General features: G+C 47.6%; 2 protein-coding genes across 2 annotated transcripts in view; both read right to left on the bottom strand.

Moving 5' to 3' along the window:
• CHAT (choline O-acetyltransferase) overlaps nt 1-2,060 on the bottom strand; it is a 33,901-nt gene extending 31,841 nt beyond the window's left edge. The window contains exon 1 of the mRNA XM_048945508.1: nt 1,989-2,060. The gene's annotated coding sequence lies outside the window, so the exon portion shown is untranslated. The remainder of the gene's footprint in view (nt 1-1,988) is intronic.
• Nucleotides 2,061-3,371: 1,311 nt separating this feature from the next.
• On the bottom strand, nt 3,372-5,538 carry SLC18A3 (solute carrier family 18 member A3). The gene has a single exon (XM_048945729.1). It carries the CDS (start codon nt 5,536-5,538, stop codon nt 3,964-3,966), a length of 1,575 nt encoding a protein of 524 aa, XP_048801686.1. The 3' UTR covers nt 3,372-3,963.
• Between the last annotated feature and the right edge of the window lie 19,767 nt (nt 5,539-25,305).

The raw sequence follows: 25,305 nt of genomic DNA, 5'->3' as shown, positions 1-25,305 counted from the left end.
TGAGAAACACACTTCTTTTGACACAGTAGTGCCCACAGCAAGTAGCTGTCCTTCAGTTACAGTGGTATGGTTTAAGCAGAATGAATTCTGTGTGTGCCTGGACAGGTCTCGGTGTGTCACAGAGGTTCCTTTGTAATTGTTTTGCACTCTGAGTATGCAAAATAGAAAGCTTATGTTGACTAAGTAGGAAATAAAGTTGTATTTCCTCTCTGAAACCTTTAGGACTACAAATTCAGAGCACTTGAATCATTTCTACAGTAGTTTTTAAGTACAATTTAGATTAAAAAAAAAAAAAAAAGGAAATGTGTGAAAGCAAAAGGAAGCATTTTGGTTAGGGGTGGGCAGAGAGAGTTGCGTATTATTCCTGTCCAGAGGAGCTGGCTTAGCTGTTCCAGTTCTGTGGCCTCAGCACATGTTCTCCAACCTGTACATTGCCACTGAGGCTCTGTGCTGTTGCTGTCCTCTCTCTGTCCTGCGCTGGCTGCCAGTGGGGCTGTGCTCTGGGAAGTAGGTTGTATAAGGCTGAGAGGTGTCCCTGAGGCACTGCAACGAGCCACCTCATGTTGATCTGTCATCTGCTCAGGATTTTAACTCAGATAAGAGACCATTTCCCTCATCAGAAGGCCGCATTAACCCGCTGCGCTGCTCCGCTCCCTCCTGTGTGCTACGCTGGTCTCATTGCATCACACTGCGCTCAACTCATAGCAACTCTGGTCCAAAGCACTCCAAATAATGGATGTGTCCTGTAGCTCATGAAATATGGGGGTTTGCTCCCACATGTGCTGGCCTCATCTCCCCAGCAGCATTCACACACAGAGCAGCCATTTTGTCTTCAGGGACCCTGTTTCACTCTGGAGGAAAAATCTTGTTGCTATTCTGCTATTTATTGGGACTTCTGTTCTTGCTCTCCTGATCTTGTTTTTTTTTGTTTTTGTTTTTTTTGTCATACTGCAGTAAATATCACCAACTCTAGGTCCTACTGTCTCTCTGTGAACAGTAATGCTAACAACCAGCCCACTTAAGTGGTGCTGGCTGAGTGAACTGTGTTTTCCTTTGTCATGTGGATGAACTGAGGCTTTGTCTCTGGTTTGACAGCTCCCAGCTTAGCATCACATCCAATCCTGTATTTGCCTAGCACTGAACAAGGAAACTGACTACAAGGGCAAATCCGGCAGAAATTCAAGATGACTTCAAAGTTGCTCACTCGGATGGTAGTGAGGTGCATTGTCAAAGTTATGAGGGAAAAAAAAAGAAATAAAATTAATCCTGGCTGGTTTTATTTACAGCTTAGCGGGAAGGCCAGGGTGAGCAGCTTAGCAGGACGGCTGTGCGTCCCGGCAGCCTGGGGAGCCGGTAGCCATCCCCTGCAGCTCAGAGCAACAGCTCAAATCCACAACAAAAGGCACTCTCTGATCTCTCTGTTAGCAGATAGCTCTAAGCCTGGGTGATAATGCTCCCGTTCTCTGTGCATGCTGGACCAAGGAGGCATCCTCTAATATATCATAGAAAGTCACTGGGGCGTTGCACTCAGCCTCTGTCTGCTGATCCTCACTCTCGGTGTTATCGGGAGCCTCTGCTTAAAGTTATCAGGAATCTACATGTAAGAGGAAGATTCGCCTTACCAGGAATACAAGCGTGCAGAGCGCGTTGCTGCGGCACAACACGACGGCAGAGGCAGGAGCCTCCCCGCCACCTCCACGAGCCCCCCACGGACCACAACAGCGGTGGGTCCCGTCGAGGACTGCTCCTTCTCCGCCATCGATGCACCCGAGACCTTCTCGCACCCCAGCCCCGGGCCGCCACAGCCGCCTCCTCTCCCGTCCCCCCGGGCGCGGCGGGGCGGCCCCGTGGGTGCCTCCAGCGCAGCGGAATCCGGCGAGGTGAACCTCCCGGCGCTTCGCTCCGCGCCGAGCCCCGCCGCCGGTCACCCGGCTCCCCCCGCCCGACTCTCGCAGCCACGCCGTCGGGGCTAAACAGCCCGCCCGTACCTGCGACTCGGTGCCCTCCGGCGGCTCAGGGCGGGCGCGGCGCCTCTGTCCAAGGTACCTCCGCCACGGCCGGGTCCCCTCTGGGCGAGGGCGTGCGTAGCGCGGTTCGGCCCCGCCGCCGCCTGGCTCCTCCCCGGCCCGCGCCCCCGGCACCGCCCGGCCCGGCCCGGCCCTCCCGCCCCTCCCGCCGCGCTCAACAGGCGCTGCCGCCCGCCCTGGGCTCGCCGCTTCCGCCGTGCCCCTCTCGGGAGCCGATCCCGACGCCGGCACCGACGGCAGCGTGCCGCGTGCCCGCCGTGTCCCGGCGGAGCCGCCGTCGGGACGGCCGAGAGGCTCCCGGAGCGTCTCGGGGAGCCCCTGAAGGCTGCGACTTCCGCAGCCGGGGCTGCCGCGATTAGGGTCTGGCACCCGTAAGGCTCCTGGAAGCTCCGGGCCGAGCGGAGCGAGAGACGCTGCCCGCAGGCTGACGGCACCGCGGCCGGGCGGGAGCGGGCTTGGACCCGGGGCGACGGCTCACCGCCTCTATGCAGCTGACAGCGAAGCGGCTGAGGGAAGGGGTCTCCGCTCCCACCGCCGCTCCGTCGCCAGCCCCGCCGCGCTCTTCTCGCGGCTTTGCGCCCCGTAGGCAGCGGCCCGGCCGCCCCGACGGCACCGCGGCGAGGCTCAGCGGCAGCGTCGGGCGGCGGCTGTGCATCTCGCGGCCCCCGGGGACTGCTGAAAGCTGTTCGGGAATCGCCGTGGCCGTTTGTGGCCGTTCTTTTCTTTTCCCGAGACTGTAAGTCGTTTGTTTTATTTCCTAACGAGGTAGGAATTTAAGCAAACGATTTATTTTTATTTCGAGAGAAATCTACGGAGCCAAACGCGACCTCAGGTGCCGTTGCGGTTGGATCGAAGGTTTTCGCTGTCTGCGAAGGAACGAACGAAAAACTTCACCCTCGTTTCTTTGTTTTGTCAGTCCCTATCGGGGCGCGCACGGAGTGATCGGCGCGACGCTCAGCACAGAGAAAAGCTTTTTCCGGGGTTGGATGTGTAACTGCTGGCAATGTAAGGCTGGAAATATCTGTAATTTGAAATTGTAAAAACTAAATTTGTGCGGGAATACGAGTGGAGACCACGGGGCCGTTTTTAGGTGATCGGCGATGTGCTTGCAGGGCAGTCGTTCACTCTGACCCGTTAATCTGAGTTTTGAGGAATGAATGAGCACGTTTAGTGCAGGGCTTCTCCCCGGGCGGTTCTGGCAACCGATGGGATCGGTGTTACCAGGAATTGGCAGCAGAGAGGTTACGCTGAGCACAGCCGAGCTCCCTCCCTCCAGCAGCCCTCAGCAACGTAACAAAGACAATCGATCCCCTTCAGTTCCATTTATTCAGATTGTATTGTTCTCGTAGTTCGGACTTCAACATAACACAGCATATTGCACTTACCGGAGAGCAGCACAAGAAAAGTACAATGCTTCGGTTTATTCCCAAGGAATGGTAAGATACTGGGATGATCGTTGCTCTTCTTAAATATATGAAACCAACTGAAAATCTAAGTATATGTACACGAGATTTATTAAGTCCCTGAATACACCATTCAAAATTGTACACAGATTTTTTTTTGCTTTACTTTCCCCCCCCCCCAGACCCCCCCCTTTTCTTTATACAGAGATATACATTATGTCACACTCCGTTTCAGCTCGAGCAAACTTTGCACAATCACACTCCAGCTGGGAGGCTGGTTGCTTCTTCCTTTTTTGAAGGATGCCCACAATCACTTTTAAGTTTTCTTTCCCCAGGATTTCTCCCACCCCTCACCAGAACGCTGAAGGAAATACTGATTAAAATAAGTCTAGAAGAAGAAAGCCATTACATCATGACAAAGGCTAAACTGTATATATTGCACGTCAGTACAGAAATGGAATGCAGTAACGCTTTCGTTCTCCCTGTCCTCGCTCCCACGCATTCCTCCTCATTCTCAGTCCGTGTGGGAGGACCTAACTGTACTCATAGTCTGATGAGTCTTCCTCAGACACCTCTGTCAGGTCCCTGCGGTATGAGTCCGTGCCATTCTCCTCCGTGTCACCCCCCAGCCGCAGGCTTTTGCCCACGCCTCTGCGCTCCTCCATTTTGATAGTGTCATAGAGTCCCTTAGGTCCTTCTTCAAGGAGGATGTTCCTCTCTGAGTGAGAGGGTTTCATCTGGCAGACATTTTTGAGGAAGATGAGAACGGGGGCGTAGAGCACATTGGCAAGCCCCATGCCCAGGTTGAGCTGCACGAAGCCCATGGTGTGTACGATCTGACCGGCCACGATGGGCCCCAGGGCGTACGCCACGCAGTAGGAGATATCAGCAATGGCATAGACGCTGCCGTAGACAGAGACGTGGCGCACGTCCACCAGGAAGGCCAGGGTGGGCAGCAGAGCCGTGTCCACCAGGGCGATGCCAAAGCAGATGCCACAGAGGGGGATGATGACCTGCCAGAAATTCCTGCAGGCCGGCACCAGGCAGGAGCTGGCGCCGATGATGGCCATGCCCAGGGCCCCATAAAACCACTGAAGGTGCGGATAGGCGGCGGCCAGCCGGACGGTGACGTAGACGCCCAGCACGTGGGGGAAGAAGGCGGGCAGCCAGGTGAGGCCCACCTCCCACTCGCTGGCCCCCATGGACTCCTTCATCCAGTTGGCGATGGTGGGCTCCAGGAAGGCCAGGGGGATGTTGCAGGTGGCCAGGGCCCCCGCGACCACGGCGATGTAAGGGTCTATCATGAGGCGGTGGATGGGGGTGCCCACGGGCATGTTGGCCCTCGCCCCCACGGCACAGGGCGGCGCCAGGGCCAGCAGCAGCAGCCCGTCGAGGAGGCAGACGCAGGCCAGCACCAGGAAGGGCACCTGCTTGCCGGCGAACTCGTAGAGCACGCCGCCGAACGGGGGCGCGGCCAGGCTGCCGAAGGAGATGCAGGCCAGCGCCGTGCCCAGGGCGCGGCTCCGCGCCGGCTCTTCGGCGTAGCGGTCGGCGATGAGCGCGATGCCCGCCGTGTCGGCGAAAGCCGAGCCCAGCCCCTGCAGGCTGCGCGCCGCGAACAGCGTCGCGTAGTTCCCCGCGAAGGCGAAGGTGGTGGTGGAGAGGAACATGACGGCCAGCCCGGCCAGCAGCGGCGCCTCGTAGCCCACGCGGTCGATGAGGGTGCCGCTGAGCGGGTTGACCAGCAGCTGCAGCATGGCTTTGGAGGCGAACAGCACCCCGATCTGCACGTCCTCGTTGTCCCCCGTGGCCGGCGGGTACCGCGCCGGCAGGAGGCTCCGGTTGCCGCCGCCACCGCCGCTCTCGCCGTCCCCGCCGTCTCCCCCGCCGCCGCGCACGGCCGCGAAGTACTCGGGGATGATGGGCACGATGACCATGTAGAGCATGTTGTCCAACAGCAACGCCACGCACACCACCAGCAGCAGCAGCCGCCGCTGCCGCCGCGCGTCCCCCATGGCCGTGCCCAGCCTCCGCCGCCGCTCGCCCACCGCTTCCGAGAGCCGCGCCACGGCGGCCCGCGCCCGCCCCGCGCCCCCCTCCTCCGCCATCGCCTCCGGCTCCGCCGCCGCCCCGCCGCCGCCCGCAGGGGGGACGGGGGGGCGGCCCCGCCGCCTCCGCCGCCCGAGCCGCTGCCGCTCACCTCCCGGCGGCTGCCGCCAGCCCGCGCCGCCGCTGCGAGGCGGCTCCGAGGGGCCGGCCCTCCATCACCACACTAATAAGCGCCGCGCACGGAAACCCCACCCGCCCCCGCCGCCGCCACGCCGGCCCCGCGCCCCCCCCCCCCCCCCCGCTCCCCGCCCGCCCTCCGCGCCCCGCCCCGCAGAGCGGCTCCGGCGGCGCTGCCCGGCCACGGGAAGGGGGCTGCGGGAGCCGCGCGCCCGAGGGCTGCCGAGGGCGCAGCGAGGAGGCGGGTCCGGAGACGAGGCGGGGGTTCGGCGGCAGCTTTCGCCGCCTCGACGGCGCGCGGCCCCGCTGCTCTGGCAGCCTTCCGCAGCCCTTGCTCGTCCCTTCCCTCGGGGCACGGGCGGCGGAGGGGCGGAGGGCCGGGCCCGACGGTCGGCCGCCGCAGCTTCGGGCGGAGCTCCCGTGCCCTGGCGCCGCGGCGATTAGACGGCATGGCCGCGTGCGGTGCGAGCCGCAGAAGCCGCTCCGACCCCGCCAGGTCCCCGGGGAACTGCTAGCCCTCCCCGGCTGCCTCAGGGGACGCGGAGAGGAGGGACCGGCTGCTGCCGTCTAACCGAGAGCTGCCCTCACGAGCTGCCCACTCTGACTCCCTCGCGGCGGCGGGGCTCGGAGGGGCGGTCTGTAACGGGGAGCGGGGCCATGAGAGGCCGGGCTGATCCTTGCCCTTCCCCGGGGGTGCCAGCGCTCCCTCCTCGGGGGCCTCCTCGGGGATTGGAAAGCAGAGACCAAAGCAGTCACCATCCTCCTGCGTGCGTGTGGCACTCAGACAAATACCAGAGCGAAAACCTCAGCCGTGGAGGCATAACATACTTGTCGTGTTTGTCTGGGCAGTGCTGCAGCTGGAAGCCCTGCGGAGCAAGCGGCCCCGCGTGGCGCAAATGCTGCGGTGTTAGGAAGATGCTCTTGCCATAAAGCAGAGGGTAAACGTTGGTGCTCCTGCAGCAGAAACGACACGTGGGCTGATCCAAGGAGGGTGTCTGCAAAGGTCGGTGTGAAATCACCGGGTCTTTTGGACGAGTGGTTGAGGAGTTCAGGCACCTTCATTTGCTTGCGTAGCTGGGCTTGCACCACTGAAAGGGAGGTGATTTATCTGTCAGTTGCTGTATCTTGCTCTGTTGCAAGAAAACTGTCTGGATGACCAACGAGACATTAAGATGGATCTCTGTGTGGAGTAGCATACAGATCTGATTGTACTTACACAGAAGCAGAGGCTTAAAGCACTTTTAATAGTTCCTCAAGATATCATTGTTATTGTTATTAGTTTATTGCCCAGTGTAGAAGTACAGGAATGCACCACTGGCAGTAGGGACAGGGCTCTCAAGCTGGGACTCCAAAGAAGCCAGTGTCCTGCTGCTCCCAGTGCCTGCTTCAGAGTGTAAACATCCCTGAGAGAATGAAGGGTCTTCCTGGGAAGGGTACTGACCTGGAGGATAGGGCTGCATGTGGCAGCATAGCTCAAGACTACTCACTACTCATGGAACTGACCTAGTTGCACAAAAAGTGCTCAAGCAGCTGAAGCCTGTCCTCCTCAGGTTCCTTGAGCAGAGCCTGGGGAGCAGCCTGAGAACTTGTCTCTGTGAGTCACAAGAGGAGCAGCTCCTGGGATAACAGGGAAGCTCTTGAAAGATGTGCCTCCTGTTTGGAATGGATGTCACGTTTACAGTAAGCTGTAATGGGCTGGGGGCAGGTATGACTTTGGATCATTGCTGTGCTGCAGTCAGGAGTATTGGAATCTTGGCTCTCGCTTGATGAGGCACTTTATTTGATTAAACTTTCCCTTTTAATCAGAGATATGGCTATTTCCCGTCTCTAAAATGGAATCCAGCTCTGGGGGTCATGTCTGGATAATAAAGGGACTGGTTCTCCTGTCTCAGGGGAGCTGATATCGAATTTATTTCCATCAAGGGAAAGCAGAATTATGCTTGTAAAATGTTGCATAATAAATTTAGCCTGCTCAGTAAATCAAATCAGTGGATACCCTTATCTACAAGAGATGCGTCATCGCTACGTGAACTTCTTTGACTAGACAGAACTAATGGGCAGAAAATGGACCTTTAGCTGTGGTCAAAAGTTGATGAACCCACAGTAAATTAAAAGTTAAAAAAGTTAAAAAGTTAAAAAAGACCTCCCTGGTGTTTAGCTTAGAAACTTCTATTTGGGGTGGAACTACAGGGTGAGATGAGGTGACTTATAAAATTGTGTGCTTCTGTGTTAAAGCCCAGAAGATGTAACTTATTTGGTCTGAGAGGAGGAATGTGGAGGAGGTGATGTACTTCATTTGTCCTTGGTTGCAGAACATGCAGTTTTGGAAAGTCAATTTTAATGTCAAGGAGAAAGAGAAGATTTTCGGTCTGTTTTAAGATTTTAGGTCTGGTTACTACACTGGAATTTCTTACTACTTTGTTGTAGAGGCTGTGGATGGAGGAAAATGCAGGCCATGATGGCAACTTTACCACGTATGGGAATTTATTCTCCTGCTTGAGAAAGGCTCAGGACCCAGGAATGGAAATTATGTTTAGGGTCTTTGTCATTTCAGAAGCAGCAGAAAAATATGTAGCACACATATAAGCATATAAGCCTACCCCTCTGATGATGGTATCAATTAGTTGGACACAAAGGAGAGTGGGTTTGCAAAGACCAGATGGTCCCCTTTCTAACACTCGCTTTCTTTTTAGAAGTAACATCTACCTATGTAGGGAATTTTGGAAAAGGTTTTTTTCCTCCAAACATCAAAATAAATATCTGAGTAACTTAACAGAAAAAAAATATGGCTGTATACAGTCTGTGCCTGCTTGTCCCTATTGAATGGATAGTCCTCATGCTTTGGGATGACTGTTTGTTTTGGGGTGATTTTACAGAGATAGGGAATGAGAGGCAGAGAGAAGCACCAACTGCAGTGACGCACTCTGCTGTCAGGAACAGACTTAAGTTAATTGGATGTCCTTAAAAGTCTTCCTTCCACAGGAGAAAAACTTTCTGACACAAGGAGTCCAAACACAATGACTCAGAGAGTTAGAGTTCCTTGTGTCTGCAAAATATTAATTTTCTTAATAGCCCAAGTACTTCATATCTGCAATAAACTGCTTGTCCTCTTCAGGGTACGGCAAGAGTTTTTAGCACTTAGTGCTAAACCAATTATGTGTTTCTTTTCTACATCATTTCTGATCAAAAGGCCTGCTGATCTGATCCTGTCAAGTAGGAGAGGCTCACCCACTTTGACAAGGATGTTAAAAGCTTTAACAGTGCAGTAGGGGAAAAGGAAGAAGAAAGAAGGTTAAGCCCATTTTCAGGAGCTTCATTTCAAATGCATTTTTGTGCAAGAAATGGTGAGGCTGTTAGAAACTAATAAATTATTGCATAAGTGGAATTACTGAGAATATGTTGGTTGTTTTGGTATTGCTGTATATCAGTGGCAGCCAAGCTTCCTGCCCATCCTGCTAAGCACTGAAGTCTTCATTCCCAAGGCAGACAGGCACACAAGTGCAAGCACAGGAGCCAAGAACACACAGGAGCTTTCATGAGCAGAGGAAAGAGTCCTGGCAGATGTTGGAAGATCCCATGGCTGGCAGTGCCAGTGGGGTGGCACAGAGGGGAGGCCAGGCAGGATTTGGTCATGCTTGCCAGGTCTCGTTGGCAGCACCATGGGTACGAGCTACAGCCCTTTCCACCAGTGGGGTTATTGGTTCGAGCTCTCAGCTGCAGCTCTCTGGGAAGACCAGGCCTGTTGTAATTCATTCCTGAAGTCAAATCTTCTTGTGTGGTACAGAAGTGATGAGGGATGGGGACTGTACATGAAATGTGCCCATCCATTTCTGTAAAAGCTGTGTTTAATAAGCAAAGCTTCTTTTTAAAAATGGTTGCCTTTACCCCGTTTTTTTTTTTAAGGAATGGTAAATGGTCTGTTTTGTTTTTATGTTTCACCCATACTTCATGCTGCTTCACTCCTTGGCAATAATGCTTAGAGAGAGACAGAAAAATGGATGAGAAAGAGAAGACAGAAAGTAATTCAAGGGTTTATGCCCAGGCTTATGGCAGCTCTAGCAATACTCGATGTTCTTGTTAGTTGTAATAGACAGCTGTGAAGTTAGAGTTAAAAGATAGCTGTTATATTGTAGTGTCTTCCAACCCTGAAATTGCAGGGCGTACCTCTACTTCTAAATGGCTGAGCCAATGGAATTTCAACTTCCCCCCTCAGAGAATAATTTGCTGTCCAGTAAAATTCATGGTTTGAGTAGTCTCCTAATGTTCAGTCTGAAATTTCTTTTCCTGCTTTCCTCCTGCTATGCCTGCGTCTGCTTTATGTATCACCTTAATCCATCCTTGTCTCTTCTTTTTATCCTTCAGACATTTGCTTTGTCAGTCACAGACTCAGCAAGGACTACAAATGCTGCACTGGTGTCTGTCCGTGAGATGCAAGAAGCAGATGTAAGGTCTGGGAAGATGCTGCTCTTCCCAGTGCTTCTCTTTGTGGTACTTTGGCATCATTTCTGTTTGACTATGTCTTTCTTTGCTCCTGTCCAAGTGTTTTGGAACAAACCAGAAAAGTATATATATTTTTTCTCCAAAGTCACCCAACGTTTTCAACCTTACAAATGTAAAAGCTATTCGTTTGAAAAACATTCAAGTTTGTACCTGAAAGCCTCTGATTTTGCAGTGAGCTGATCCTTATTGTGTTTCCCCATTAGCTGCTCATGTCTGCTCACATTCTGGGGCTTTGCTGCAGCCCAAATCAAGTTCCTCATTAGCTCCCTGTTGCTTAATTGCCTCTCAGAGCTAAGACAGCAGGAAACACATCTTCCATACGCTCAGAAATAGTTTCTGTTGCTCTCAAAGTGGTGTCAGATTGGCAATCTGATTTGCTGACAGTTTAAGTGTGGGTTTCCATCATGCTGGGCACTTTTGTCACATTGGCCACAGAAGAAGGATATTTCGAATAACCTGTCAAGTGTTTTGGTTTGGTAATCTGTAAAGGGATCAGCATCATCCCAAGCAGAAGAATTGCATGTGAATGCTTTACTTAAACACGGAGGCAAATCTCTTTGCAGAGAAATAAAAACATGTTTGCAGAATATATTATATGTGACATATTCCAGTGACAGGATGCAAATCGGATTGTATGTTCATAATATCTAAGTGAAATTCCACTGTCTGTTAAAGAAAGCTCTGGCATCTGGTAATTTCGTAATAACTTACTTACTACAAAATTATCACAAAGGAGACAATTCTGAGTGAAGTATGAAAGAGGCGTTGGTGTCTGGAGACAAACAACACTGCCGTGGCTCCTACTTTTCTGGGTGATATAGAAAATTCAGAGAAGATACACCTAGAATTATTACATTATGCCTAAGATACTTATTCTTGTGCCTAGACTATAGGCTTGCTAAGTGAGGCTGTGGGGTAGAATTTATTACTGCTCTTGCCCATCTATTCTCATTGCGTTCTTTTGTTCACAAGGGGTTACATTCACAAGAAGCTTTCATTCTTTGCTTTAACATTTTGAATGTCTGTGATATTTCAAAGTATAGAAATCACTTGAGTACAAGAGGAAAAATGCTCATTTTCACAGCATAGATAAAGTCAGTGGGAGGCATCAGGCTGAGGGGGATGGGCTTAGGCAACTACTGGGATGGGACCCGTGAGTGCTGTCTTGGAGCTTCTATTGGAGTGAGGTCTGAAGTAATCCACAGGTGGAGGCAGAAAAGTGAAGGCAGTGATTTCGCTGTGCTTTTGTCACCTGGAGTATCTGCTGAGCCTTCTGTTGTCAGTGCTACTTCAGAGCAGCATACGGCCCACACGTCCCTTTTCAGCAGGGGGCTGTTGGTGAGGTACAAAGGGCAGTGGCTCCTGCTGCTGCTTTCAGATCTATCAAAGCAGCCTTAGATATTTTGGAGTGGAGCTGAAAGGATAATCCACAATTAATAATACATCAGATAACTATTTTTGTTTTTTGGTCTTTGCTTATGGATCTTCTGAGGGTATTCTTACAATTGTGTCACTTATTTTGTTTGAAAATGTTGTGAGTTGCTCTCAGCATGAGGGTTGCCTCTACTAAAATTATTAGATAAGCATCTCACTTTCTCCTTTCCCTCTGAATTGAAGGAGGCTAGGTCAATAAATGGAATAAAATTCTTAAGAAGCACTGAGATTTGTCGGCTCATCCAGTAAGTTTGTGCTTAGAAGCTGTTCCAAAAGCTGCCTGGAGAATTTGCAGATCTGAGGAAAGTGAAAGCTGGCTGCTAGCCATGCAGGACAGGGCAGTGGGAAGCATACCTGGGAGGATGTGCTGAGAGAACTCTTTCTCTGAGCCCTGTAGCTGGTGGGAAAATGCATGGGATTTCCTGTCAAAACGTGATGGGCCTGCTGGTGTCCTGGCTGTAATCACAAACAGTGTGGTTATGTAGGTTAGTCAGAATCAGAATTTGTATTTTCCCCAGCAGTTTGGTGAAGTGGATACGTGTGTTTTTTCTTTTCTTCCTCCCAAAGCGTGGTAAGGGTCAAGTTTTCTTTGAGTTTCAGTGAGATGGTGGCACCTACGTGAACATCTTTCTTTGTGAATATATCTAATTGACTTAATGTTAGACAAAGCAATAGAATGAAAAGTACCTCAGATCTGTAGGATCCCCTAAAAGTTTTCTAATCTCTATATACAGGCTGAGGGAGCTGGGCTTGTTCAGCCTGGAAAAACGAAGGTTGCGGGGTGATCTCATTGCAGCCTTTCAATACCTAAGGAGAGCCTACAAACAGGAGGGAATCAACTCTTTGAAAGGGTAGATAACAGGAGGACAAGGGGAAATGGTTTTAAGTTGAAGGAGGGAAGATTTAGTTTGAATACAGGGAGAAGTTCTTCACTAATGAGAGTGGTGGGGTACTGAAACAGCTGCCCAGACAGGCTGTGGATGCCCCATCCCTGGAGGTGTTGAAGACCAGGTTGGATGGGGCCCTGGGCAGCCTGGTCTGGTATTAAATGTGGAGGTTGGTGGCCCTGCATGTGCCAGGGGGTTGGAGCTTCGTGATCCTTGAGGTCCCTTCCAACCCTGGCCATTCTGTGATATCAGTTCCCACTCATATTGGTAATACATGTTTTTCTACCATCTACACACTGCCTGAATATTATGTACTACGCATTGACCTGAACTATTTGTATGGAAAAGAAGGCTGTTTTGGGCAGGCTTCTGCATTATGGACATTACTGCAGTGGAAGGGAAATGCAGGGAACACACAGCAGTAAGCTGAAAGATGTTGAATAGATGCTTTGAAGGAAGACACTTCTAAACAGGGACAAATAGGAACACTTTGCCTCCCGAGGAGGTTTTAGGATTTCAGTGTATGTAAGCTCCTAACGGTGAACTTAAAAAGACACTTTCCATTTCCTTGATTGCAGCTATATTTAAAGAAGATAGTACTTGAGAATGAAGAGCAGGAGGCAGTGACCTTGCCTTACCCACAGCACAGGTGGAAGCCATCTCCTCTTGCTGTGGTGTAAGTCTGCTCTTGCTGTGAGACTCCTTTTTATTTCAAGGCAAAAGGCTGCAGCCCCCGTGCAGGAGACCATTGTCCTGCATCTCTTACCATCTGTACGTTAACTAGAGAAAAGGCATCTGATTAATGTCCCTACTGCTGTCGTAAATCAATCTGCATGTGCTTAAACAAGTTACATCAGCCTAATGGGAAAAGATGTGCTGGGACAATTAAAAGAATTAACCCAGAGCAGGGAGATCGATACCATGGGATAATCTGTTGCTGGAGTGTAATGACCAGGTGCTGTGGCAGTGCTGGCAGCCAATTTCTCTCATGAGGAACCTAATGTGTTTCCTGAGGATCTGGTTCTGGTGCTCCTGGGCCCTGAAATGCTTGAAGGCTGATAAGGTTTAGTTATTTTTGTTATTAATCTTTGTTGCTCTGAGATGGAAAACAGTTTTGTGTGAATGAATTTGTGAGTGTGTAAAGAAGTCAGCTTGTACCTTTCCAGCCAGTGGAATTGGAGCATAAGCAACAGGATGCAATTGATTGTAGTGATTTAATACTGTTTAGGCAAGCTTTTCTTCTTATTCAGTGACTCAAGAAGGTTGTCTTGCAATGTTTTTCTAATGCTTTAGTGTGTTGCCTAAATCAAGCAGTACAAATGGTTACCAGTGGAAATCAGAAACTCGCTTTTAGATTTATATTGCAGTGGTTGCCATGGGAAATTTAATTCTTCCTTATGAAAAGAGAATAAGTTTGTTTTCTTTTGTTACTTTTTCTCTTGACATATGAAAAGTTGAAGTGACAATGTGTTTATTGGGCTTATATCCTTTGAGTGTGCTGTGCAAGCTCTTACTGAAGTTCAAGGGAATTGCACAGGAGTCCTTAAAAAATGGATTCCTGTCTTCCCCAGCCAATACTTATTACCTGAAACCAGTTCAGCCAAGCCTGTGCAAGTTAATGGAATACTCCAGTCCTTTTCCCCTGAGTTTGCTTGAGGTTTCTCTGGAAGATAAATCCTGTGTTTCACTGGCAAACTTCAGAGAGACTACTCATAGACTGGAAAGTGCTGTCAGAGTAACGCAGCTGGTGATGACAGAAACCTTTCTCCTTTCCTGTTGATTTGATGTAAAGGAAATTGAACTATATACTGAAACGCAGTGAGTCATCAGATCCTCTGTTGTGTGGGTATGTTTCAAAGAAAGGCAAGAAAGCCAAGAGATCAATGGAGGATGCAAAGGGGCTCCCACAACACTGTGGTTGTGGCTTTTGCTGCAGCTCTGTTATCTTCCTCAGACAGAAGCTCGTATTTTTAAGTCACCTTTGTTCCAGCCTACCCCAAAGCAGGAACAGCTGCATGCTATCAGAGCAGTGAGGAGTTATGCAGGGACTGCTCCTGTGAGGGTGAGAGGTGTCTGTGGGAACTCCACTACGTATGTCAGAATGTGTGGTATTGGTATTATGAAGCCACCAAAACCTGAAAAGTGAGGTTAAAGTGCTATCAGTGTTGCCAAGAAACTAAGTGATCAGCTGGCAGACCCTTCTTTGCTAAGTGCTTCTCTTGGGTCAATGCAAGTCAGCTCAGAGCTGACACGTAACAGGGAGCCAGGCAATGAATCATCTAAGGGTGCATCGGCTGTGCCTCACCCCAATAATGAAGCTGGCTTAAAGCTTCCTGTAGAAAGTAACTTGAGGTGGAATCTACTTGGTGCACAAGTGCTTTGGGCACTGGCTAGTGTTAATGCTCAAGTTTGCTCTTCTGTAATTACTTAACTTTACTTGATGGATGGCAGGGAAACCGTCTGTCCTGCACTCTCTCTTATACGTATGAGTGCATTTGTCTGTCTACTGTACATAAGGACATTTTTGAAAGATGTGCTGAAGAGGATCTGGAGCAAAGGAAGGTTTTTGCTGTCCCAGGGTATTGCTACTATGGAAATGCTACTGTGAGATAACAAAATGAATGGTAACCCCACTTTACCTGCTTTGCGTTTGTTTTGGAGTCTCCTGGCAGTGAAGTAACATGCAAGATGAGGTTTTTGCGGCTGATTCTCAGAGTGACAGTTACATTTAAGGAATTAAATTCTGCTAATGAGGATTGAAATGTGGGTGTATTTTGCTGGCTGGAAAGCTGTTTAAGTATTGCGTGCTGTTGTGTAATGGATCTCAACTGGAAAACCCTACCAGGACAGGGCAGAGATTAAGGGTTAGTGCAAACCTGGCTCTGACCCTCCCCTAGCAGGAATCCAGATGCCTCTGTGAGCACAATGCCTTCAGCAAAAATCTATATTCATTGAACTTCTGACCCCAGTCTCTGAAGTAATGCCAAGTATGTTTAGCACACATACAAATGATGTGGAAATCATTATTGGCTTGCTCGTGACCTGCTGAAATATGGTTCCCCTCTGGGAGCTCCGTTTGCATTTTCCTCAGTCGCTTTGGGTACTCAATCTTTCACTAGACTCACATGCTACACATTGAGCATTGCTGTGCTTTTGTTCAGGGTTACCTGCTGTTGCCTGCTCACTCCTTCCTTCAATTTTCTCAGGCAGCAGTAGTAGGGCTCCTGTATTCTCCCCCACCCTATGTTTATATATTTATTTATGGGGGAAGTTCTTTACTAGGAGAGTGGTTAGGCCCTGGAACGGGCTGCCCAGGGAGGTTGTGGATGCCCCATCCTTGGACGTGTTTAAGGCCAGGTTGGACGGGGTCCTGGGCAACCTGATCTGAATATGTATGTTGGTGGCCCTGCTAGGCAGGGGGGTTGGAACTACATGATCCTTGGGGTCCCTTCCAACCCGGGTGATTCTGTGATTCTGTGATTCTGTGATTCTGTGATTTACACTGTGAGTCCAGAATGGCTCTTGACCCAACCTGCTTGTGCCGTGCTGCCATGTTTGTTCTGCCTTCTCTTGGTGCTTTCACCACCCAGGTGAAGGACATACAGACTTGCTGCAGGCTGTCAGGCAGCTGCACAGATACAGATGGCTTGCAAGTCTAATGGCAAGGCTTCTTCCAAAATGAAGTTTCATTTCTCTTCTTTTCCTCCGCATGCACACATGGGCACTGGTAAACTTTTCTCTGAATATCTATCGTGAGAGACATTCCTTCTCTTCAGCACAACAACGAACTCCAAGAGCTCACAAATCTCTCTGAATTACTTGATTGAGAGACAGGGAAATATACATTTTTCTTTCTTTCTCAAGCAAAACTACAAATGAGCTTTATCCTTATGACAAGACTTATTGATAGTCTTTCTATTTACTCTTTAAATAAAGAAAGATGTTAATGCTTGGGCTCTTGCTTGCTGGAGTATCCCCGTGTGTTCACATGGGAATGATCAGAACTGAGTCAAGTCTTACCTTGCATCAGTCTTGAAATGTTCTGCATGTTGATACTTCAGCTTTGCAACTTACTGCTTACTTCTTTTTTTCCTTCTATTGTACTTATTAATAAAACTAGTCTGCTTGGGAATCCTACAATTGCACTGAGCTCAGGTGGCTAGGATGCATGTCTTTGATGCTGCTTTGCATCCTGCCATTCACTTTGTGCACAATATAGGGGCAAATGTTGCTAAGTGATTCCTAGCTTTTCTTTAACCTTTCCTCTTTTTATGTCATGGGAGAGCTCTCACACAAAGGTGCGTGACAGACAGCTGGAGTGGTGCGTGCCTCATGGCATCCCACTGCTCAGGAGTGCATATCGTTCTTGGGACTGATGCAAGCAGGGCAGATCTGGAGCAGGGCAGGAGGGAATCAAGCCTCCTGCTCAACTGGACCACGTGGAGGAAGCTTTCAAGGCTCCAAGGTTTTCTTTTGTGTCAGTGTGCAGGTGTGCGTGCCTGTGTTTTCTTTCTCTTGAAACTTCAGCCATCTGGGAGATGCTTTCAACATAAGCTTGTGTACCTGTGATGCTGTCCAGCATACTCAGGGCTCTGGATTGTGGACTGGAGGTAGCTGAGATGACTTCTCTCAAGAAATTGGAGAACCTTCTGCCAAGTTAATGAATATGAATGCATCCATAAAGTAATATGAAACAGTGTGGGAGCGGCAAGGCAGCAGTCTGGCCCTTGGATTTGCTGGAAACCCACGAAGGATTCAGACAAGTCCTTGATTGCTCTAGTTTTGCCTTTTCATTGGAGATGATGTAAGTGGTGATGATCATGGCAATCTATTCCTCCGAAGCTGCCCTGAGTTTTTGGGGTATTGCTCTGCTGCTGATGTAAGACAGAACTACGTGTGTTATCCAGACTAATGGTAAAACCAGTCCTGTGGGGTTTCGTGGGAGGGAAAAAAAAAAAAAAAAAAAAAAAAAAAAAAAAAGGGGTTCACCCCCTGCTTCTGCCCCCGGTGGAGCTTTGCAGTTGTTGTCCGGCAATTTGATTTGGGCTTTTGGGCCAGTGGACGTTCCAGGGGAGTTGCAGAGCCTGGCAAACGTGGGATTACCCACTGACTGCAAACTTACAGTGCCTGTCTTTCTCTTCACACCTCTTCTGCCTAAATTTGTGTGTGTGTGTGTGTGTGTGTGTGTGTGTGTGTGTGTGTGTGTGTGTGTGTGTAAAGTGTTCTCAGGCTGCAGCTGGGAGCCAAAGTCTACTGGGACTGAATGTGGGGAGCTGCAGCTTGTAGTCTTCTGGAAAAGCCAGGGCAGATGTGTTGGATGTCCGTGGTACATGGGAAACAGAAGGAGGGAAGAATGAAGCATTTTGCTGCCGATGAGTGAAGTGTTAGCTGTACTGCTGTGATTGCAGGGAGCTGAGTGCAGTGGCAGCTTACCGGCCGGATCTGCAGCTGCACAAAGCACCCAGGACTCTTCCCTGTCAGGTTCTGGTAAGCAGCTCAGTTCAGGGCTCTCAGAGCAGGTTTGTGGCAATTTAATGCCACCTTCTGGTTGCGAATGTAACAGCAGAGATGCTCCTTAAAAAATGAATTTATTACTATCTTGATCAACTGCCACTGTCTAATTTCTTTAATAACTTTCTCGAATATTTAGATATTAATACTTACACTGAGTAACGTGGAAGTTTTTCCTTGCATTTAAACGGAGAAATAACACTGATGAGAGCAAAATGACCACACTGTGATCTGCTGCAAAAAACCTTGAAGGGAGAGAGCCGAGGTTACATAAAAGGCTCCCTGCCCTCACGGTGGGCAGTGTGCTGCCGTGATTTCTATGTCTCCAGAGGGAGGGCCCAGTCTTCTGTAAGCAAGTACATATTTGTCCTCCCAGAATGTTGTTGAATGATTCATCACTACTTAACGTTTGCTACTTTTTGCTATTTTTTAAAAAATATTGAGATGGCCTTTATATCCAGCAAAGGAGACTTCCTTCCTCAAGGGATGGGATAATTGAGTGACCTTAGAATAGTGCCATTAGAAAAGAAGGAAGTGACATGAGCTTCCCGTATTGCTTATTAATCCCGTGTATAAACTGTTCGCTGGCTGTGATTAAAGTCAGTAGAGATCATGACTGGAATCAATTTGATATCACAAGGTTAAAGGATACAAAATGTCGAAGATGAGATGCAATTACCGGCAGTGCGATGGGCGCTGTGGAGGGGAACATCTTCATGATCTTCTTTGCTCGTGACTCTTTCCCCGGTAGGGGGTGCAAAGGTATCGCGTATTGAGAGGAGAAAAAGCCTTTTCTTTTCAGCCCCTGATCTGGTTATCCACTGCCTTGCATTTGGGAAGTCTTTGACAGCAAAGGAGGGCGAGAGCATAGGAGATGCCGAGTGTAAGCAGATGGAGAAGCGTTATTTGATAGAATTTAATTTCCCTTTGCACATATGCCAGTTGCTATATGAGATGCAGCCTGGCAGGGAATGGGGTTCCTTCTATTTACTATAACTCTCTTCTATTTACTAGTTAGTATTTTATTGTTACTGACAGCACAGCATTTCTATGTCTCTTTTTTGGTGTGGAAACATATTTTATTTCCATAGTTGGGCTATGGAGCAGCTGCTGCTTTTTCATTCCTCATCACAAAGCTTTGATGCCACCTTTTGCATATTAAGATTTTCTTTTCATAAGCAAGAAGAAACTTGCTTACACATCACATCAAGAAACAAATTCTACCCAAAGGTTGGCAGAGCTCCCTTGTTTAATATTTCCTCTTGCATTTCGGCTGTTTGCTATAGAAACTTCACTCTCTGATAAGCACTAATTTACTGCTCTAACAAATTGTTCTTGGCATACGTATGCTTGCACTAATTCTACACAGAAAGACCAGCTTCTGTTATACCTCTGAGGTTGTGATGACAGCTACATGTTTTTCCAATAATAAGTTATTAATAATTGTAAAATAGTCTGGGTAGATACTGTATAGGGCAATAGTAGTGGTAGAATTACTTGAAAGGAGTTAACAATTACCAGGCAGACTTTTTGTCATAATATTTCATTTCTTGACTAATATGGTTATCTTTGTGTTTGATTAAACATTTACTTCTTTCAAGCACGTTTGCTTTGTTTCACTTCTTCCTCATATAGGAATTCTCTTAAAGTTATTTACTTCAGGAATTTTATATGGGGAAGCCTTAATTTTGTATTTTCTAAGCGTTCTTGAGGATCATCATAAAGATTTCCTCTCTGAGGATGGATATACAGTATTATATGATCATTGGAGATATTTGAATCATAAAAACTCAACTTTCTTAGAAAAAAAAAACTTCTCTCTGGCAGAGCTGGTTTCCTCTAAAGGGCAGTCTGCTCAGATGTTTGGATATCATTGTCAGCTGTCTTTATTTGCTCCCAGTTTGTTGAACCCAGATTTCACGGTGAAATCTGCAGCATTTATGCAAGCGCACAAAGCAAACAGCAGCTGCTCTGTCTGGGCTGCTTAGAGCTGATTAAGCTGCAGTGAGCTGTGCTGCTTGTGGCTCTTGGCACTAGGAGACCCCAAGCGAACTCCCTCCAAGTTCCCACAGGCAGCTCTGTCCTGTAAGTCTGAGAGAAATCAGAAGCTGAGCCATGCCTGGGCTCCTCTGGCAAACAGGGGGCTGCAAGGGTGTTACACCCTTCTGCTCTTTCATCGCAACAATCTGAAATGCACCTCCATGTCTTGAGCTGGCAGCCTACTTTTGGCAGCTCTTTCCAGCATGACATCTTTTCTGTGTGTGGAGGCACAGTACTGAATATCCTTTCCATCTAGCCAGCACATCCCTGACACGGCGGCGTGCTTGGAGCTGACCCTGTGGTGCACACCTTTGAGTTTAGCGGTGGCAAAGTAGGAGAGCTATTTCCTGCACTTATCCCAGCTAAGGGCATGTGCTGATTGGATCCATGCTAGAGCCACGACAACTGTGTGGGTGGCTCAACTCGATGTTCATGGGTTACTGTAATTTTCAGCTTGTGATAAGCCACCCCAGGGCATGTATTTTGGAGATTATCACACTTCTTGGGTGATTAAAGTCTAGATGCAACCTGAAGCATGTGATAATCACCCAGAAATCCACTGCCTGGTAGGTATTGTACTTTAAGGAGATCGTACCATTTTCTTCTGTAATTTACAAAGCTACTGCAGCAGTCTGGTGCTGCTGTGGCTATGAGATGCTGGGAGGGAATACAGACCTTTGGGTACCCCTGAGCAAGGGTGGCTTTGTACAGAGGTGAGCTGCCTGCATCTGCTTCTCAGTCCACAGTGTCTGACAGGCAAAGCTAGCTTTGTTATTCCCAGGATGAGATACCCAAAGATGATTTTTTGCTTTTTTTTTTTCTTTTCCTGCTGTAACATGCGATGGGAACTGACTCTTCACCTTTAAAGTCATACTGACAGAATATATGTAGTTTTCTCCAGGAGACTAAAGACAGGGCTTGTTACCCAGGAAATGTAATTGTGTTTGTGTTATGTATCCCTTCCTGGCTCGCTGTCCTGTATTTTTTATCTTGGATCACAGGCTCTGTGCCCTGATGAGGCTCTGCTGCTTGGCTGTTGGCACACAGTGAGTTGCTCAGAGGGGCTGTGACTGTGACAGCAGCCCTGGCTGCAGCCCCGAGGGCACGCATGCAGATGGAGATGTCTGTGGGATGGGAAGTGCCTATCCCTTCCAAGGAGAACATCTCACGTTGGGTTTTTGTCTCTGATTTTTGAAGCAGTGTCTGTACCTCTGCCGGTAAGGAAATATCAGTATCTGAACACCAGGCATAGGTGATGACCTTCATGTCATTTTAGTGTATCATTTGTATTTTACAGGATCTGAAAAAGGACCTGTGAAGGAGTTATGTGTTATGTATGGTATCTGGATGCTGTCCCGTGTTGCCTATGCCTTTGCAACATGGTAGATAAGTGAGCCTGCAGCCCAAAAGCTGGGAAGTCACCAGAAGTTCAGTGTGAGGTTTTAGGAGCAGTACATGCAGTGGTTACTGTTTCTGTGCTTTGATGACCTCTTTCTGTCACAGCTGAAACAACGTGAATGGTCATCTGACATGTTAGGTTTAAATATGGTTTTGCACTGATATATTTCTAGTGTGGTATGGCCTTATCACTACAAGAAGGTATGGAAGACCTTGAAAAAGAAAATAATGTAATACAAATGTATTTAATAACAGATCAATGGGTCTTGGTGTTTTGTAAGAGATCAACTTTATTTTCTTATGGCACGCAGCCTGTTCAGGTCTCATCTGCAATCTGCTCACAGGGAGTGTTTGTGTGCCTCTAGTTAGGGTCTGTAGGAATGCTCCGTTGTCAGGAAGGTTATCTGTGAGCCACAAATTTGTCTATGTAACTGCAAGTGATTTCTTGTGCTATGGCCACGTTTTCAGTATCTGTCAGTACTTTTTTTTTTTTGCCCCAATTTCTTGTCTGTTTCTCTTTCCAACAACCATTCGACAAATGACTACATGGAAAAGCTAGATTAAAAAGTCGCATAAGCTGCTTTAGCTAGTCATTAGTTTAAATATACTGAGTAAACTTTCATATGCTACATCAATTCAGTAAATGGAGGCAGGTCACTGCATTAAATGGACCAACGTGTGCTCAGGCCATCAGATGCTTTCCCTCTGCAAGTGGTGCAGGGGTTGCCCTTTCTCCATCTCTTATCTCTTGCTAGAAATGGTCTACTGGGGAAACAGTTTGATTTGTCAAGAAGTGGACTCTTCACTAGTTTATCACAGTTCACTGCCTGCACACACCTTTCTGGGAACATAGAAATAACGAAAGCTAACCAGAATGGATGTGAAACTCAATCTCTTTAATTAGACCTTTTTTATAATTACCAAAGAACATGAGAATGGCAAACTTGCACTGTAGAAACAAAATAATTGCTTGTTCCATTACACTGATGTGGCTTAGGAGCTTCTCCTGGGCATAGCTTATGAGATGTCTCTGCTTCTTCAATCTGGTTATGAGGCAGCTACTGCAAACAATTCCTGCCCATGCTGCAAACAGTGATATTTTCTTCTATCCTAGAATATATGTAACTTCTTTAGGATTACAGGGACTATCTCTTCTTACAGTGTATTGCTGATCTCTTTCCTCCAATTTCAGAAGGTTGTAGGTAATCTTTGTATGTGGAGTTACTTCTGGATGTCCATGAAGTAAAACACAGAACCTGTAGATATGGTAAAGTCTGTCTTATTTAAAGAAAGAAAGAAAATAAAGGGAGAGAGTAAAACCTTTGGAGCATCTTTCATCTAGTGTGATATAGTATTTCATATTTATTACAGCTGTGCCCATTGTAGGGCCTAAGGAGATTACAGTAACCTGTGTTTTGTAAGAAAATGAGAGCACAGATAATTGCTTTGTTAGCTAATCTCTTTAATGATATCAGCTAGCAAGTTTTAAAAGTTCTGCAGAATGAATCTAAACTAACATTTTATTCCGAAGAGCCCAGCTTGGGGAACCCAGAGGACTACTTCTGAAGCAGGTAACTTACCTGGGATGTTTGTCTGCTATCTACTGTAGGGAATTTGATCCGAGTCAGAGGTTGCTAGAGTCACAAGCCCAAAACAAATACCCAAAGCTTATTTACTCAGCTCAGTCTCAACTGATATTTTCTTGCTCTTTGGTTTTGTATCAGGAGCAGCTGAAAACTTACTCTCCCTAGTATGAAACTGAGAAAAACCTGATGTTTATTTAAGGAAAACATAAGCATGCGTTAGAAGAAGCGCAAGGGTCTTTTTGATTACTGCAGGCTCTTGATTTCTTGCTTACAGCCACTTGGATTCTATTTTGATACAGAGACTAAAGACCTTTTTTCTTTTCTGGTGTGTTTATTTGGCTGAATTTAATAACTTCTTGAAAAGAAGATCATGAAGTGCCACAGCAGTGGTTGTGGCAGATCACAAGGATTTTTTTCTGATTGATTATTTCTGCTTTGACCAGCCCTATCTATACTCTCTTTCCAATCTGTATTTAACAGATGAGCGTTTCTCGGTAATGAACATTTGTGAGTATCCCAATCTGTGAGTGTGGCAGCCCTCCAAGTGAGGGAGGAAAACTGTGGGAAGAGCTCCCACTACTCATTTTACTGCTCAGCTTCAGGCATCTGTTTAATTGTTCCCAACAAGCTGAAGCAAAATGGACAGGCAGACACAATCAGATGTGTTCTAATTTGCATTTCTATGACATTTCCCGTGCCAGGGTAGGGTTTGGCAGTCATTTTCTCCCTGGAGTAGGAGAAAATGCCAGACTTGCAGAGAATGGATTTCCCTTCTCTCCATGTGGTACCTGAAAAGAGCAAAGTAAGACATGGAGAAACTTGCAGCCTCATTAAATTCAGTACTAAACTTTTGACACGAACCCATAAGGATGTTTAAGGATGTTTCACATGATGGCTGTTCACTCCGGAATGATTGGGTTATTGAGACTCCTTTGCTGTTAGGAAATGTGACCTAAGTGGTGGATGGAAAAAGAGTAGCTGGCCCAGGATAAGCGTTGATTTGGAGGCAGGAATTGAACATATGGGTTAATGAGGAAGTATGTAACCTATAAAAGTCTGTGTTAAGATCCACAGAGTGAGTTTTGGCCTCATCAGGCAGGATGTACCTTGGCTGTAAAACTGTCTAGATTCTATGGGAGCTGACGCTGATTCCTTGGGGCTACATGTAAGCTTTTCTGACCAAACGTAGGTGACCTCTGCTCTCTGAAAGCCCTTTATGAGATCCATACTTGGATGCTGGGGGCGTATGTTTTTTCTGAAGCAATTGCCAAGTGCAAGCTGGGCTTCCCACTTTGCATTTTTTAATTCTATGGTTTTACCTCTTTTCTCTAGTGACTAAAGATGACTTAATGATGGACTTCCCTCGCTATGGGGCATATCTGTTTTGCTTGTGAGAATCCTAAGGGCTGTCCTGGAAATGCTAGTGGGAGTTTGATTCACAAAAAAAGGCTTTCATGTTTGGTTTAAGCCATTTGCAAATGTAGCTAGGATAAAGGAGCTGCATAAGCCACCCCAGATTCTTGTTCATTTCTTGGGTTAGTGTTTGCATGCTAAATGCTGTAACCAAATCTGCACATGTAAGCTGTTAGACTGTCATGAAAGTCTAAAAAGCTGCTAGCGAATTCACTGCTGTTGAGGTGATCTGATTATATGTACTGAGTATCTTAGTACATCTTTTTTTGAAGCCTAGCAATGTTTCTAACTTCTTTCTTAAATGGCTGCTCCTGTGTAGTTAACAGAAGTCAACTTCAGGTTAAAGCCCATTTAAGCTGATGCTAGATTTAGCATTTATGGTGCTTAAAAAAATTACAAGAAAATAGATACTACATAAGTGGCCATAATCTTCTCAGTGTTTGTGATGCTTGAGTGGCAGAGAATGGGGTGCCAATCTGAGATTAGGAATCTAATTTTAGGGAGCTAACGAGAGTCACGTTGAAGAGAAACAGTGAAGGTGGATTAAATTTTGTAGAATTAGTATTTTTAATTGGGCCTCACACCTGCTTAAAATTTTACAATCAAGGCTTTAACCAAAGCATGTGATTCCAAATGCTATTTCCACATATATCATTCTAATAAAGTCAGACAAGACACTTCAGTTACACCCTTGATGGAACAACCAAGATGCATTGTCAGAGGTTATTTTTCTTCTGCTGCTTGAAGTTTGATCAGATTCCATGCCATTATTATTTGATTGCTGGAGGCATTACTTAACTGCCTCCTCTGTGTTCCTTCCAAAAGGACAGTGCCGAGCAAGTCCAGCCCAAGATGTGAGAAACAAGTGCAAACTGCACCT

This window comes from Lagopus muta, chromosome 5, assembly GCF_023343835.1.
Source record: "Lagopus muta isolate bLagMut1 chromosome 5, bLagMut1 primary, whole genome shotgun sequence".
NCBI classification, from domain to species: Eukaryota; Metazoa; Chordata; class Aves; order Galliformes; family Phasianidae; genus Lagopus; species Lagopus muta.
This window is presented reverse-complemented; position numbering and strand designations above follow the sequence as displayed.

Bases quoted from the DNA above. Each gene is read 5' to 3' on its own strand.
- SLC18A3 (XM_048945729.1), bottom strand. From the start codon at position 5,538: ATGGCGGAGGAGGGGGGCGCGGGGCGGGCGCGGGCCGCCGTGGCGCGG.